The sequence below is a fragment of the Cornus florida genome, unplaced genomic scaffold (genome assembly GCF_030987335.1).
Source record: "Cornus florida cultivar Cherokee Brave unplaced genomic scaffold, ASM3098733v1 CherokeeBrave_3.0.0_Hap2_Chr01, whole genome shotgun sequence".
In the NCBI taxonomy this organism is placed as follows: domain Eukaryota; kingdom Viridiplantae; phylum Streptophyta; class Magnoliopsida; order Cornales; family Cornaceae; genus Cornus; species Cornus florida.
This window is the reverse complement of record NW_026775571.1, coordinates 101,295,713-101,309,893: the sequence shown is the minus strand read 5'-3', so window position 1 is coordinate 101,309,893 and position 14,181 is coordinate 101,295,713. Positions and strand designations below refer to the sequence as shown.

The window sequence follows — 14,181 nt, the reverse complement described above, 5'->3', positions numbered from 1 at the left end:
GGATATATACTATAACCACAACATCCAATATAAACACATATGCCACCCAAGTCACAAACACGCCATGTATGCCAATGAAGTGCAATGCCATGCTCATGTCACTCCCCACTTCCGAAATATTTCTATTTCAACATCCAAACCGTTAATGTAATCCAACCCAAGGCACCTCCAAGGCGTCACGAGGGAGGGGTTGGTTAGTTTTTCCCAGACCACATGGCACCTCCATGGCGTCGTTTGGGTAGCTCAACCACACTAGAGTCTCTCTCTAACCCCCTTTAGATCACACTAACACCACGGACCACTAGGCGCCTCCTAGGCATCCGGGTTTTCACAAATACTTTCGAAAATGTTTCCCCAAAACAATTTCATTGGTTTTAAAAAGAAAATACTTTTCCCTTTTTTTTCTTTCCCAATGGATGCATGAATACTTCATGTTTCACAATTTACCATAATTTTCACCTCATTAAACCTTAACAACTTTTCATAATAAAGAAGAATTTTCTCATGAATTTATAGCATGTTTTAAGTTAACAAAATTTCTGTAATTACACATATTAAACAAGAACATAATCATAAAAGCATACTTTCCATATCCAATCAACAAATTATACACACATATATTATTTACACATAACACACATAGAGATATACATCATATATCTAGCACCATGGCAATTTTTCAAAAAAAAATTACAATAATTCCCATACATTCCATCTATATCACGATTCCATTATTAAGGGGAAGTCCTAACATTTATTTTCATAATTTCAACATCACTTTTCTTAACAATTAAAAATCATGGGGCATCTAAAATGTCAATACTAAGCATGTATCTTCACCACCAAGTATATAATCATAATCATAGGTTCAATTAACACATATAATACATCTATCACCTTAATTACATACAACCATAACAACATAGGCAAAATTGCTTAAATCTAACATGTTTAGAATCAAATTAAAGAGAAAAATTCACAAAAGATCAAATCTCAAAGGATGCAAAAACCCCAATTCCAAGCCCAATTTTCAAAAATTCTATGGTTGGGCAAAGATGAAATTGCTTATATCAACTTAAAGATCTCGCCGAACTCTCCGTTTCGCCGTAAACGGCACCAAAAATCTCTCAAAAATGAGAGAGAAATCAAGGCCTTAAGGATGTAGATATAGAGAGTTCTGGTAGTAAGAGAAAGCTTGGTCGATTTTTTTGGGGAGAAAAATAATCAGCCAAAAGATGATATAACAATATAATAAATTAGTACTTTGTGGGCCCAGCAGAAAAAATAAAAAATAAGAAATATTACAATCTACCCTCCTTAAAAAGATTTCGTTTTCGAAATCTACCCTCCTTAAAAATGGAGGCCCACAACCACACCCCTTCCCGAGAACACCTTACAAAACCCCAAAACCATGAACTCACCAACATATTGCTTTTGACACCAGACATCACCAGGCAATCACACACCACTGTCACAAAAACACAATGCTCACCACCCTATGAGGGTACTCATTACTCATGACATCAGAACACGAGACCAACTAGACCCTACACCCAACTCTCAACGAACATCGGTCCACTCTACACTACTACGCAAGACTTCGGAGCCCGAAAGAGAAACGGCCACTAGACCACCGAACATGACAACATCCAAACTCCATTCATCCTCTAAATGACACACAAAACCCCAGACTAGGAACCCCATCCATCTCACAGTCAAGCTTAAACTCAAATCTACATATCCCTATCAAACTGAACACTCACTACCTAACACTTAACTACACCATAACATACCCGTACAACAACTACCAACCACACTAAGCTGCAATCACTAAACTTACTATCCTCAAGATGACTAAATAATGAATCTTCCAACAACTATACAATCATTAGTCACCAAAATAGTAAAATAAATTATCCTGCACCAAGTCACAAATCCTTAAAACAAGATCTTTAATAATCAAACGGATTGGACACTTGGTCCCACCTAACACACCTCGTCACCGGGGATAAACCACCTGAATCCACACTGCCACATCGACACAACGCGTGATATCGTGCTCTCACTGTCACTAACAAGTCGAAACAATTATTGACCCTCGACCCGATATTGTGCTAAAGAGGGATTGATTCAAGAGAAATGGGTGGCCAGGCCATTCTCATCCTCGATCGGATCTCAGCACAGATGTCGTTCCTGTCTTCAAGTCCAAAACTTAAACACAATCTCACACAGTCCACAAAACAATCATAAGATCAACTCACTATCAATTCATTGCTCTACGTAATTACAAAGACTATACAGTCACATACCTACTCTAAAAATCTCAATCATGCTTTAATCATAACAAGCTAAAAGTTACATAGCGCTGAATACCACAATCATCGACTAGCATAAAAGCTTCCCAGTCCGCTCCTAACAACCTGTACTAGAGATTAACTCTATGATATCATTCAATCTAATTCTTGTCTCATTAAAATACTTCATAAGGCTATCTCATGCCTAAAATCTCGAAACTAGAGTCAATTACTACGATTACTCCTCAAAAGAATCGTACATTCACATTTCAAACCATATAATCTTGAGACGATACCGACACTAGTCCTCAAAACACTTCTCGAATCAAACGTCTATTAAAACACCCAAGTACATGACTCACATCACATCACCTAATCATCCTCGAACTCCCATGTGATACCCCTCGGATCCAAGACACGGGTTGATCAGGCCCAGGCCCAAACCCGAGGGAATATCAAACAATTAATATTTTAAAGTGAACACAGAATACAAGATGAATTTAAGAAATAATAGTTTAAGCTGGAAGAAATCTAAAATATAAAATCCTTTAAAATTAAATACTTAAATCCCAGATAATAATAATCCAACTCCAAAACCTCCAAGGGTACAACTCGGGAATCCATCCTGTGGACCCCTAATAAGAAAACCAAACTGAACTGGAAAAAAAAAAAAAAAAAAAAAACTAAAAGAAAACCATATGAATAGAACTCCTACGTTGTCGGAATAATGAGTGGTCGTCTCTGTTCAGCACGAACAAGCTCAAGCCTGGAACTAACGTACACCTGAAAAATAGGAGTGGGTCAGGCCCACAAACAAGTTTTACCCTACTACAATCCAAGTAGAGACTCAATACGCATATACACTCTAACTAACTCAACAATAACTATATAATCCGTGTATATATATATATATATATATATATATATATATATATATATATATATATATATATCCACACTATGGACTCTCACTGGACTATGATACGGGTCTCAACTTGAGTAGAAGGTAACATGCAAAATGCACCGAAGTGGGCATGACTACCTAAGCCTAACAGGGTACACCTCAACCAGCATAACCAGCTACGCGTCCTACTGCATATACGCTCCCTAACCGTCGACTCTAAGACTCAAGCTCATGTCACAGTACCATAAAATATATATATATATATATAATCTGTTCACATTCATCCATAAGAAATCCAGTAAGTCGTTCAGCTTATTCAACCGCACAGACTTAAGTCGTTCAGCTTATTCAACTGCATAGACTTATACATAAGGATGATTCTATTTTTATAATCCGTACCCTTATTCCAAAGTAGGTAGGACTTAACAATTTAAGCTAATCCAAACCTGGTATGTCATCGTCCCATATCAGTGCATACAATCCAGTTCATCCATGTGATACCCCTCGGATCAGAGACACGGGTTGATCAGGCCCAGGCCTAAACCTGAGGGATATCAAACAATTCATATGTAATCGAACACAGAATACAAGATAAAAATAAGAATTTAAAAATAATAAGTTGAAAGAATGCTAATTGAAAATCCTTAAAATAATAGCAGTGAAGAGGCTCTCGAGCAATTCTGAGCAAGGGTCAGATGAATTCACAAACGAAGTTCTACTAATACTGAAACTTCAACACAAAAATCTTGTCAGGCTTTTGGGATTTTGTGTAGACGGAGAGGAGAAGCTGCTCATTTATGAATACATGCCGAACAGCAGCTTGGATGTCTTCCTCTTTGGTTAGTGTTCTTCTGTTGACTTCTATCCCATTTTTTCAACTCATCGAAACTCCATATGAAGTTTAAGTAATGAATTCATTTCTACTCTGTATGGTTAGATTCCAGAAAACGCGCGCAACTTAACTGGAGTAGACGCCTAAATATTATTAATGGAATTGCCAGGGGAATGCTATATCTTCATGAGGATTCTCGACTTAGAATCATTCATAGAGACCTTAAAGCTAGCAACGTTTTACTAGATGTTGACATGAATCCAAAGATCTCAGACTTTGGAATGGCAAGGATCTTTGGAGGAAGTGATGGTGAAGCTAATACTGCTAAGATTGTTGGGACCTAGTAAGTGCATGCTCAAATATATGTATAAATTAATTTGTACCATTACCTTAAAACTTTTTTTCTTCTATGGACAGTGGATATATGGCTCCAGAGTTTGCCATGGAAGGACTATATTCCGTAAAGTCTGATGTCTTTAGCTTTGGGGTTCTCTTGCTAGAGATCATTACTGGAAGAAGGAATGCCGGATTCCATCTCTCCAAACGTGGCCCTAGCCTTCTAGCATATGTATATCTATTGTGCTCAAGTTTCAAAACCATTTTCAAATGATTTTTTTTTTTTTTTTTTTTGTTTGGTACAATTTTTGCTTAAATGATCTAATTCCAACATTTTGATGGTGCAGGCATGGCAATTATGGAATGAAGGAAGAGGGTTGGAATTGATCGATCCTTTACTGATGGATTCATACTGCCCTGATGAATTTTTGAGATGCATGCATATTGGACTATTGTGTGTTCAAGAATATGCATATGAAAGGCCTACCATGTCATCTGTTGTTGTCATGATTAAAAGTGAAACTGTAACTCTTGGCCCCCCTGAACGACCTGCCTTCTCTGTGGGGAGGTTCACTGATCACTACGAAGCAAATGATAACAATGTTTGTTCTTTTAACGGTTTAACAATTTCAAATATCACACCTAGGTGATGATGAAGCCCTTGACTGGGTGGAACTTCACCGTGCCTTAATGTCAGAGCTTGAGTGTTGGATATGTGTAATTTGTAACTGTTATTCTTGCCTGTGAGAAACTTATTTATAATTATCTTGGATTTCTATAAGTTAAAGTCATCTTCATCACTAAAGATGGTTCTAAACCTTTAATGGCGCGTTATGTAATAGAAATCAGAGCTTGTGACAAGAGTCTATGCCATATCAATGAGATTCATCAATTTTCCCTTCAATGCCATCCTATTAATTTCAAAGAGGTCCTATTACTTTTAACTTAGGAATTAGTTTGGAAAGACAAGCCTTTTCTTTTCAATATTAGATACAAGTTTTCTTTCATTTTCTTCTTTCTCCCATTGAAGATAAACCCTCTGATTAATCTTTGCAGTATATAAAATTAAATCATAAAAGCAGAAGATAAATTAGATAACATGGGGAATAATTAAGACAAATGGCTTGTTTGCATCATCAACCATATCAAACTCTAATACACTCATAATTACCAAGGAAGAGAATGTAATTGTATTTGTGAATTTAATGTTGTAAATGGAGTTTAGTCTTACACTAATATGAATCATATCAGAAAATGTTGGCCACATCAATATTAGAGGGTGCAGTTTATCGTACTACAACCCACTGTTTATGGAAATTTTATAACATTTAAAATGGAAGTTATATGAAAGCATATTTTGATTAGGCAATAAATGGTTTGAAGTAGGATAATCAATCTCTTAAGATAATCAACGGTTAGTTTAGTCAAGGAAGGTCAGGTATATTCTCAAGTCTTAATAAACTGCCTTTTACTTTTCTTTTCTATCCAACTAGATGCTACCAAGACACTGGAAATGCCATTTAAATAGCTAATTCGCATTCTTATTAGTTTTAATTAATATATACTTCAAATTTAATCACATACTCCACCAACTCTGTGTCACACAACACCTTTTATGACGCATTCTTTGTTATTGAAAGTCCGCTGCCATTACCAGGAATCTCTTGACTTCTCTCTTCAAGTAGAATAGTCATACACAATGGTTAGGTGATGCATGCAGAGGTTGGATAACTACCATCAAGTGTTTCTTTCAAACCCAAAAGCCAATCAATGAGCCTCTTCTTGTTTGGTGACTAATTATTGAAATCCGTTAAATCCAAACTTCATAGGTTTACAACTTGGGAATTCATCCATTGGACCTCTTATTAAAGATTCTAAAACCGAAACTGAAAATAATAGAAATAAAGTCCAAAGCTAACATAAAGAAGATTCCTACATAGTCGGAGGAATGAATATCTGTATCTGCTCTGCACGTCCAAGCTCTAACCCTGGAATTGACGAACACCTGAAAAATAAAGAAGTGGGTTAGGCTCACATGCAAGTCCTGATCTATTACAATACAAACAGTAATCCGATATGCAGATACATCCTAGGAAGACTCAACAATATCTAGAGTAGTCCATATAAGTATATAGTATACACTATAGGACGCTCGCTAGTCCAGTAGGTCTGTCTCAGCCTGAATAGAAGGCAACATGCGAATACGCATCCTAAAGTGGGCATGAGTACTGTAATACCCCTAGATTTAAAAGGATATTCCTGATATTTAATGTATTGTTTAAATAGTATTTTAATTAATTAATTGTTTAAATTGTGTTTTTATTTGATTAATTGATTGATTGCTGTTAATTTAAATTATTTGTGTGCATTTTTATTAAATTAATTGTTTAATTGCTTATTTTGTTTGATTTATTTGACCTAATTGGTTTTTGTTATTTTAGTTGATTTATTTGGTAAATTATTTTTTTTATGATATGTATTTTCTGTCTTTAATTATTTAGTTATATTTTTATTTGGCTTTTATTTATTTAAGGAAGTTAAGTTAAAGATTTTAGTTATTAAATTAAAGTATAGTTTTAATTATATAATGAAATTCACGTATGTAGCCGACACTGTTTTAAAATGTATGTGTTGTTATGGGTCGACTACATTAGGGCTCTGTTTATAATTATACACGGATTAGGGTTTTAATGGTAAGCCTATAAATACTCTGTTGTGTCTTAGCCTAGGGTTTTAAAATTACCAAAAGCTCTGTCACGTCTCAAAGTTACAGAATGAAAACAGAGAGGGATTTTGTAAGGACAGAGCATTGTAAGGTTTGTCAAGGGAAGAATAGGGAGGACCAAGGAGGTGTAGTGGTGGTGGACTACCTAGGACCAGAAGAAGGTTGTATAGAGGGTTGTGTTGCCGGAACAAGCAAGGGCTGAACAGGCAAGTTCTTCTTTTTCTCCTTCCCTTTGGTTTGTGTTCTGTGCACCTAGATAATCTCTAGGGTTTAATCAATTAATAATTGGAAGCTACGTGATTAATATATGTTATTGACGATTTGTTTGTTTTAAAATCAAATCTATTTAAAATTCGTGCATGTCTGCTTCCAGTTTTTATTCCTTTAAACATGATACGTTCTGTTGTGATTTAGATTACTGTACTTGTTTTTCATCACTGTAATTAAATCGTGGGGATGTTAATGGGATGTTCTAAGACCTTAGGTACAGTATTGAAGAGGAACCGAGGGGTTGGAATAAAACTGGTACTGCAAATTAGTTCAGTGTTATTCTTCAACAATGCTAGTTTAAATGGCTTTGTTTGAATTTCTGTAATTGATTTTAATTTATTTTGGACAAGCTATGGGAATGATTCTAGGCTTAAATAAGACTCCTAAATTAAGGTAAAGACCCAACACAAAGGTTGCAACTGGTCGGAGTTGAAGCAGAAGTTAGAAACGGGCTGAAACGGAGCAGAAGAAAGCCGGAAGCTCTCAGAAGGAGTGAGAGCCGGCTCCATAGAAGTGGGAGCCGGCTCCCACCCATTGTAGAGCCGGCTCTAAGGGTTCTAGAGCCCGCTCCTAAGCAATTAAGCCTGCTCCCAAAGTTATGGAGCAGGCTCTCTTCAATATTAGGCATTCTGATATATTTTTGTTACGAAGTATTGCTATTGTTGGAGCATTGGGATTGTTTTGAAACCTCTGGGAATTTACAAAGGGATTAGATAGTTTATTTTGGGTTTCATTAAGACCTTAAATTGATTAAAATTGACCTCTAAGTCTATGGGACAAACAGTAGAAAATTAGTGAACTTTCTATGCGGTTGACGGCCGGAAGGTAATAAATTGTCTAGTTTTAATTTGACAATTTAGGGTGCTAAAGCATGATTCTAAATTAAGTTTTAGATGTACGGAGAAGTATTTTAGTTAACAAATTAGACTTATGGATTAGTGTATGGCCCTGTGTTAAAAGGAATAAAACAGGGTACAAGTATACAACTTAGTACGCTTTACCGGATGGAAGGAACTAAATTGCTTAAAATAATTTTAACAATTTATTGGACTATAATATGATTATAGAATGGATTTTAAATGTGTGATAGAGTCAATGCTATATTAGATTTGATCTATGCATATCTGGATGTTAATTGTTGAGTTATGAAATCACAATCTGCAACTATATGGTTTAATGCTTGAATTTAATTGCTGAACTTTAAATGTTTTCCTGCAATTACTTGGATATTGGTTTTGGATTATATATATGTGGAATTTTAATTGCTGAATTAATAGTTTCTGTCAATTACATGGTTGTGGAGGATGGTATGAACCGGTATGGGACGGTGTCATACTAGGGATGGTTTAGCTCAAAACGCATAAACCTAACCTATTGGATTTAAGGGAAGGATTGTAAAATATTGAATCCTAAACCTTGTTTAGTCAGATCGACTGATTAAGTTGAAAGACTATCTGGATTAATTGTGTTTGTGTGTAGTTGGATCGACTGATTAAGTTGAATGACTACCTGGATTAAATGTTGGTTGTATTTAAGTCAGATCGACTGATTAAGTTGAATGACTAAACTGGATTAAAATTCTTATGTCAATTCAATAAACAATAAAATGGCATACCTTGGGTTAGACGGACTTTATATATATGTTATGGCACCACGATATGGGCATGAGTCTCAGAGTCGTTGGTTAGGGAGCGTATATGCATTGGGATGCTTAGCTGAATATGATGGTTGAGGTGTACCCTGTTAGGTCTAGGTATTCATGCCCACCTTTGGGTGCGTTTTTGCATATTGCCTTCTACTCAGGTTGAGACCCCATTATAGTCCAGTGAAGATCCTCTAGTATGGATATATTTATGTATGGACTAGATAGATATTGTGAGGTATTTAGGTATATCTGCGTATCGGGTCACTGTATGGATTGCAGTTAGATTAGAACTTGTTCGTGGGCCTGACCCACTCTTATTTTTCAGGTATCGGACGATTCCAGTCTTAGGCTTGATCGTGTTGTGCAGGGATTATCATTCATTCCACCGACGACGTAGGATGTTCTTCCATATTTTAGTATTTGGTTTTATGTCAGTTGTTTACGTTTCAGTTGAGATTTTTATTTAGGGGTCCACTAGATGGATTCCCGAGTTGTAATTCATGGAAGTTTTGGAAGTTGGATTTTATTAAGTTTTATCAGGCTATTGAGAATTTTATATTAGTATTCTGTTCAGCTTTTAATAGTTATTCTTATTTCATTTTTTTTCATCTGTGTTCGTTTTAAAATACTTTAATTGTTTGATGTCCCTCGGGTTTGGGCCTGGGCCTGATCAACCCATGTCTCGGATCCGAGGGGTATCACAAGTACCTAGACTTACCAGGGAACAACACCTATGTCCAGTTATCCATCCTAGGCGATATACGCGCCCTAACCATGGTCATGAGACTCAAGCTCATACCACGGCACCATATAATATATATATATAAAGTCTGTACTCCTCCTAATACAAAATCCATCCATCTGTGTAGTGGTCTGATATATGTATAACCAATCCATCCTGAAACCATAGTAAGTCATTCAAATCTCAATTGATATGACACAAGTAGGTGATGGACTTAACCTATATGATTAATCCATACCTTAATCCATGTTAGATAGGACTTAGTATTTAATCTAGTCCATATCTAATATGTCACCATCCCATACCGGTACATACCATCCTCCAGTTAATACGGTTGATAATACAGTATTAAATAGTCATCAACCATTCCTAGAACAAGCACAAATACAGTTTAACATATATATAACCAATTTATGCATCAAATATAAGAATTTGAATCCCAATTACAGTCCATTAATATGGCAAAATAAAACTATACGCTTAACTCCTCCGAACAGTGTCATAATAGATACAATTGATAACAGATTTAATCATCAGTTAATCCCCACTAAGCATACATATTATTAAACAATAATATGCTTATAACACAGCTGCAAAGCATGATTTATAATTCCAAGACATGCAGAGAAACCAACTTACTAAAATAATGAGCAATTACCAATTTATGTCAAACCTTACCCTATACAGGTTTACTTTGAAACCTAGGCTAATTCCATCCCAAATTCCTGGATATAAGCTTGCTTCTCAATTCATATATAAGTCTTAAGCAATGTATTACATCATTCAGTAGCCTTGAAACAGTTTTAGAAACTCAGTCTCAGCCAAACAGTCCATTAAAACTCAGTACGCGCAAAAACAAAAAGAGAGAGAAGGCTCTGAAACTTGGAAAGCCTTCTCCATTCAAGGGGAGCCAGCTCCCCACCCTTGAGAGCTGGCTCTAGGCTATTGAGAGCTGGCTCTCAACCCTAGAGAGCCGGCTCTAGCTTTGAGGGAGGCAGCTCCCTCCTTTTGGGAGCCGTCTCTCACACCCTTAAGAGTCGTTTCCCCTGTACTGCTTGTCTTCTCCGACCCCGGTGGTTTCCAGACACTGAATACAGTTTTATTACATGTATTAAGGTTCCATCCTCATCCCAGATTGATCACAAGGTAGAATTATACAACTTAGAATTGAATTAAACATCAACTTTTAAAGCAACGATAACAAGATTCAACACTAAACTGTTAAAACAATTGAAACCAGATTTATTCAATGCTTCAATATTCTGATTAAACATGTTTAAAAGATGTAATTAAAACTTAGTTTAATCCCTGGAGTCTTCCTAAGCATGCACAAAACACAGATTAAAGGGATAAAGAGGAACAGAGACTTGCCTTTGAGACTTTAGATTAAAATCTCTAACGGTCGTCTTTATCAACTCCGGCAACGTCGATTGTGCTAAACTACCTCTGCTGCTCCTAATTCAGTCCCGAACTCCTCCTTGAATCCCTCCTTTAATCTCTTAAGGTTCTCTCTGTATTTTGTCTCACAAAAGATTTAGTTGCTCTCTGTATCTCATGGTCTCTCTGTTTTTACAGACTTTGGCTTAGTTTTCTAAAACCTTAAACCACCGTATTGCTTATACTTATAGGTGAATCCTGATAACCCTAAGTCCATAAAGATATAACTCGGCCCATAGGTACCTAGGTTATAATCAACGTCGGCTACCCATGTAAATTTTAAACCTAACTTACGATAAGTAAATAAATTCAAAAATGAAAACAATTAATTAATAACAATTCTATTAGGTAATTAATCAAATAACACAATTTAATGAAATTAAAGCCAAATAAATAATTAAAATAGTTAACTCAAATAATCAAGCAATTTAAAAAAATTAACATTTAAATAAGACAATTAAATCAATTAACTAATTAAAACACTTAAACAAATAATTCTTATTAAATAATCAAATTAATCAATTAATTCAACTAATCACACATAATCAAATAAAATGCAGTTAAATAATAAAATTAAAATCCCAGGAATATCCTTTAAACTAGGGGTATTACAATCCAGCAGTTGATAGAATAAATAAAAATATAACTATCAACCAATTCATACATTCCACAATTGACAATAAAACATTAAGTACAAATATCAATTGTTCTATATTAAGCATGATAAAATAGTTGTCAATTAACAGGTTTAATCCATACTACTCCGAAATGTCCATTAATTAATACTACAGGTTATACATGTAAATCAATTAATTCTAATCAACCAAATCAGAATATAAATGTTCACAGGTTTATTTTTTTTAATAATTCTAGAATGTGACTAACTGCAAATCATCACTAAAAATTTTAATACCAAAGCTTAAACATCTTGCAATTCCTCCCATCCATACAGTAAACCAACTTAGGGCCAAATAAGCATACTAAACCATATAAATCCATACGCTTATTTTATAACACTGGGATAGGTTTAATTGAGAATTTTATGGCTAAGAACTGCTATTCCAAGTGTTAAGCAATTCTGCATCCTTTCATAAATAAAAAAAACACAGTAAACTGATTAATTAAATATTGTCCACTGTCGCATTAAAACAAAGTTGTTCTATGTTGCATAAACTTTCTCTCATAGATTTTAACCAATCTTAGAACATCTCCAAACACCCCAATATAGCTTCTTCCAGAATCTAAAAATCCCAAAATTCAAGTCCCGTAGCTCAAACAATCGCAGAAAAACGGAAAGAGCCTGCTCTACAAAAGAAAGAGCCTGCTCTTTTAAACTTAAAGCCAGCTCTTTTAATCTTAGAGCCCACTCCAAGACCCCTAAAAGCCACCTCTTTGGTTCTAAGAGCTTGCTCTTTGGGGCTCCAAGAGCCTGCTCTTTAAAACAGTGAGTCGTCTCTCTCTCTGTTCTTCATCGTTTTAAATTCCGGTGAGTTTCCGATGAACTGACCTTCATCCCTAGGGTTCCTAAGTGTTTAAATCAGATTTCAACTTATTCCAGAATCCGCTAAATTCTTTGTTCAGTTACCAAAATCAATTAAAGCATGAATTTTGCATCAAGAGTTTAATACGAGCAGTTTATGCATTCCCGAACCCCAACTGTTTTAACACACCAAACCTGCAAACTAAATTAATTCCAGTGATTCCCAACATGGTATAGAACTAATTAAAATCATTACTCATCACATGAATTTAAACAGAAATTACGAAACGAATAATTTAATACAAACATTAAACAACTTGAACACACATCCAGTTTTAAGCATTTAAAACATGCAATCCAGTTCAATTTTTAATCCTTATTAAATCCTGGAATTGTATTAGACGTGCAAAGAATACGAGCCTAAGGGAAAGAGATAGGTTTAGAACTTGCCTGTGAGATTCGGTTCAAAAATCTCAACGTTTTTCTCCTAAGCTTTTCCGGCAATCCTTTGGTTTTCCCTCTCTGTTCTCTCCCAGACTCCTCTATACGTCTTTCTGTTCTCTGTATGCCGTGAATAGGGTTCTAAAACCCTAAACAGAACGAAACACACATATTTATAGGCCACCCTTAAACCTAAATCCAACTAAACCCTAAACTGAAACTCGGCCCATAAAACACAACCTAGTTTATAAACCTTGTCGGCTAAATTCATGACTTCTAAGACCATATGAAAACCTAATTTAATAAAAACACATTTAACCTAATTCAATTACAAAAACCATGCAAAAAAATAATTAACAATTTAAATAAAATAAAATGCAATTAAAATAATTAAGAATTTAAATAAAACACTTAATAAAACAGATCATCTAAAAACTCACAATTAGAGCACACAAATTCATAGTTAACTAAATAAAAATGCAAGTTAAACAATTAAATAAATTTCAGGACTATCCTTTTAAATTAGGGGTATTACATCCCAGTTCATGACGCATCCCCTAGCCATCATCGCTAGTACCAGACACCAAAAACACACAATCCATATTTAGCAACTCGTGCCGTCAAAACCACTCTCAAAACAAGCACCACCTAAAACCAATGACTTTATCTCCCTCCGTGGGAGTGAGTCGACTAAATCAACCAACCTTTACCGATAAACTCTAATAACATAACAAATCATACACAGGTCCGTCCATTGAAGGACGCACAGAACTCCTAAATGGAGAACAAGATTTGCGACAATAGACGTCATTGCCAGGACTAGGACAAACGGAAAGGATAATGAACCCCGCTCTCACAAGAGACTGACAATTTACACCTTAATGCACTCGACAACCTATCACACACTACTCATCAATTGTCCAACCGTGGATACCCAATCTCACCTGAGATAAACTGAACTCCTTACACACAAAGAGAAGAACCAAATGGATACCCGTACGGAACTACGAACTCAATCCTAAGCAACTTCGCCACTAACGGACCGTTATAAATTATCAACATAGAAACATCGCAT

At 35.4% G+C, this 14,181-nt stretch overlaps 1 protein-coding gene across 1 annotated transcript; it reads left to right on the top strand.

The window, feature by feature from the left end:
* Positions 1 to 3,926: 3,926 nt before the first annotated feature.
* Positions 3,927 to 5,270, top strand: LOC132309651 (receptor-like serine/threonine-protein kinase SD1-6). Its single transcript, XM_059807941.1, has 4 exons — positions 3,927 to 4,037; positions 4,200 to 4,373; positions 4,448 to 4,598; positions 4,714 to 5,270. Exons 2-4 carry the CDS (start codon positions 4,204 to 4,206, stop codon positions 5,014 to 5,016), a joined length of 624 nt encoding a protein of 207 aa, XP_059663924.1. The 5' UTR covers positions 3,927 to 4,037; positions 4,200 to 4,203; the 3' UTR covers positions 5,017 to 5,270.
* Positions 5,271 to 14,181: the final 8,911 nt, after the last annotated feature.

Coding starts and splice junctions, on each gene's coding strand:
- LOC132309651 (XM_059807941.1), top strand. CDS start 4,204: ATGCTATATCTTCATGAGGATTCTCGACTTAGAATCATTCATAGAGAC. Junction 4,374..4,447: donor GCTAAGATTGTTGGGACCTA/GTAAGTGCATGC, acceptor TTCTATGGACAG/TGGATATATGGCTCCAGAGT. Junction 4,599..4,713: donor GCCCTAGCCTTCTAGCATAT/GTATATCTATTG, acceptor TTGATGGTGCAG/GCATGGCAATTATGGAATGA.